Here is a 3,049-nt window from a genome sequence, read left to right on the forward strand (position 1 = left end):
GCGGGGGGATGAACGCGGGGAGGATTGTTTAATTGCTTTTACTTTCTTCCCTCGATTCCACAATTTTCTTTACCAAAGGAAGAATCCTTTCCGCGGGGTGCGCGGGGGTGTAATAGAACAGGGATCGCCGGAGGATTAATCGAGGCTTCCCGGGATCAGATTTATCGAAGCGGAATCGGGCCACGTCTGGAAAAATGAAGCCACGTCCGTGTCGCGGGGAATTTTAAAGGTTTTGCCGCGACTTATTCGAAAGTTGCGGCACGCCGGGAATATCGGTCAAGCCACTTTAATTGGAATTCCTTCCCCGTCTTTCGTCCACGCCGCCGCCAACTTCAATCCGAAGGAAAAGTTAAGAGCGCTTATACGTGCTCCTGGATCGCTAATACTCGTTCCCACCCTTGTTTCGCCTCTTAAACTTACACCCGCGGTGGAAAAAAACACACCCCTTTAACCCGCGGAAATCCTCGACGCAGAAGGAAGTGTTAACTTGGCGCGTGGCAAAAAGAGAGTTTTTGTCCCCGATTCAATTTTCCACCGACTGATAAGGAGCTCCTGAATTTTATCCACGACCATGCTCCGTGTTCTTTCCAGCCACCTGTTCCGCCATTTCGTATCCGCTGGACTCGTCAACTTAGCTCCGAGGACATAGGCTTTAGAATTCACACGATCCCTTTTATCTACTCTATCGCGGGTAGGTATATACACCGTGAATGTAGAATATTCCAGAAGCTCCAAGTACGAGGATTACGCGAGGGAATATTTCGCAAGTGTCCGCGGAACTTTCTCAAAGAAAGACGTAAGTCGCCAGGGCTGAGAGATCGAACTCGGGGAGTTATGAATACGTGATGGAAGTTAAATGAAGAATTAACGAACGCGGAGCTACAGGGGTAGTACCTTTATGGATTAGAGTAGCAAGTTTCGCGGTGTATAGAGAAGCTCGAGAGGCAAAGGGAGAAGCTCGTCGCGAGGATTCGCGGGAATTCACGAAACGTCGGAGAGTAATGTGAAAGACAGGGGAAGAATGGAACTTACCGGGATGGCGACGCAATCTTCGATCTCGGTGAGGGGCTCCTCCGAGCAAAAGGTGCCGTCGGTGAGGAAGGGTGGCCGGGGTGGTGGCGGCAACCGGAACTCGGGGGGTGGGCCGGGGCACTCAGGGCACTCGGTGCTCTCCAGCGTCTCCAGCTCCTCCATCCTCCACCTCAGCGTGCTGAAAACCACACGGAAAATCAACGCTCGATTAATCTTATTGACAGAACTATTAATCGACGCGGGGGAGAAGCTTTATCTCTCTCCGCCACCCAGCGCCTCGCTGCCTCTCGTCTAATTTATTCCCCCCCCCCCTCTTCGCTGCTACAGCACGCGCGAACCAACTTGCATCGATTTTTTTCCTCTCTTCTCTCGGAATCGAACGAGTTTCTCCCCGGAGAGAGAGACCGAGTTAAATACATCCCGCGGCCAAACGCTCGCACGGAAACAATCTACGAGCTCGCTTCGTTGCTGGGAACCTCGTTACTCGTTGGGACCGCGATCGTACGCGCGCCGAGGAGCGTCCTTTCCTTCTGCCGGCAGAAAGAGAAAGACGGAGAGTGTGGAGGAAAAAGGAGCGAAAGAGAACGAAAGGGTGGCCGCCGCCGTCGTCGTCGTCGTCGTGGCTGAGATAAACTAGTTAGCAACGGGTATCGTCGAGGGAAAACAGGCTGGTGGTGGTCTAGGCGAGGAACCAAGGAGAATGAGTCTGCTCTGGAGACTCCAGAGAGGCTTTGGGTAGAAAAAAATGGCTGGTTGACCGAGAAAGTTCGCGGCCAGAGGGGGTTAAATTGATAACGGGTCAGGCTCCCCGTGGCGGACAGTGGATTTCGCCGGCTAATTAAGAGATACGCGTCTGCTGGTCCCGTCCTAATGGCCGGTGCCCAGGGAACAGAGAGAGAGAGAGAGAAAGAGAGGAGAGGCTCGTAAACGGGGGTAAACGCGCGGTTTTTCTACGCGCCACACGCGTATAGCTTTTGTAGGATCGGTATCTCGTTAGCATAGGAAGCACCTTTGGGTCAAGTCGTTCCACTCGCTGCCGACCGCCTTTGAAACGGTCTCCACCTAGTCGGTATGCTAATACAGGGACTTAATTACAGTCTCATAATGAATCAGTCACGCCAACAGTTCGTCTGCCTCCTCCTCCCCCTCTTCATCTATCCGGGCACACACGATTGTATTCCCTTGATTAATTGTTTCGGTCTCTCTACCGACGATGAGTATACGCACGGCGTATATCATTGGAACGGAACAGACGATACGACGCCAACTCTATTCGTCATCCGACGCGCGATTCCGTTGATTGATTCCTACCCTCATCTGTTTTGACTTTCTTCGATCTGTACAGAGATACCGGGTAGATATTACGTTCGCGGTGAAAGCTTGTCGGAAGTACGAATTTCTTGGTTTTCTTTCTTCGAAATGTGTCAAGTCTAGGAATACACCGTGCTTTCTCGAATAACGGAGGCATTCACGTTCAAGTGGTTCCTAGGCAACACTCCACTCCACGTTTATCTCTCCGTGGAACACTTGACCAGCGGTAGCTCGTTCGAGCTGACAAGTGGAACGAGTCAGAAGAAGAATAGCGAAACAGGGGACCTATTAACCGTAATACCAGAGAAATCTAGAAACTACTCGGTAAGCAACTGTTGGAGAGGGTGATCTGCTTAAAAGGAAAGTCCCAAGGCAGGGTAAAAACCTGGTCGATTTCTCCGGGTGAAGGTTGAACTCTTTGGAAGAAAACGGGGGAGGGTATTGAAAAGAAACGGGCATCGGTGATGAAGAGGGTATCGAGCCACTATTTTACACGCGGCGTGCTTCGAGTGGGAACTGGGGAGGAAGGAGAAAGAGGAACACGTCCGCGCTCAGTTTAATAAATGCAGCCTTCCTTCCGTTCCGTTTCTTGGCTCGGCCGATATTCCAGCTCGACGCCGACGACGCTGGTACCCCGCGGTGCCTTTTCCCCACCGCCCACCTACCGCCGCTTCTTCTCTCATTCACATGCAGAGCAGAACGCGGA

The 3,049-nt window shown here is 52.0% G+C and overlaps 1 protein-coding gene across 1 annotated transcript in view; it reads right to left on the minus strand.

Moving 5' to 3' along the window:
* LOC108572821 overlaps nucleotides 1–3,049 on the minus strand; it is a 66,579-nt gene that overhangs the window by 52,493 nt on the left and 11,037 nt on the right. The window contains exon 2 of the mRNA XM_017935139.1: nucleotides 1,033–1,210. Within this exon, the coding sequence (XP_017790628.1) occupies nucleotides 1,033–1,194 (162 nt within the window). The 5' untranslated portion in view covers nucleotides 1,195–1,210. The remainder of the gene's footprint in view (nucleotides 1–1,032; nucleotides 1,211–3,049) is intronic.

The sequence above is a fragment of the Habropoda laboriosa genome, unplaced genomic scaffold, assembly GCF_001263275.1.
Source record: "Habropoda laboriosa isolate 0110345459 unplaced genomic scaffold, ASM126327v1 scaffold102, whole genome shotgun sequence".
NCBI lineage: Eukaryota > Metazoa > Arthropoda > Insecta > Hymenoptera > Apidae > Habropoda > Habropoda laboriosa.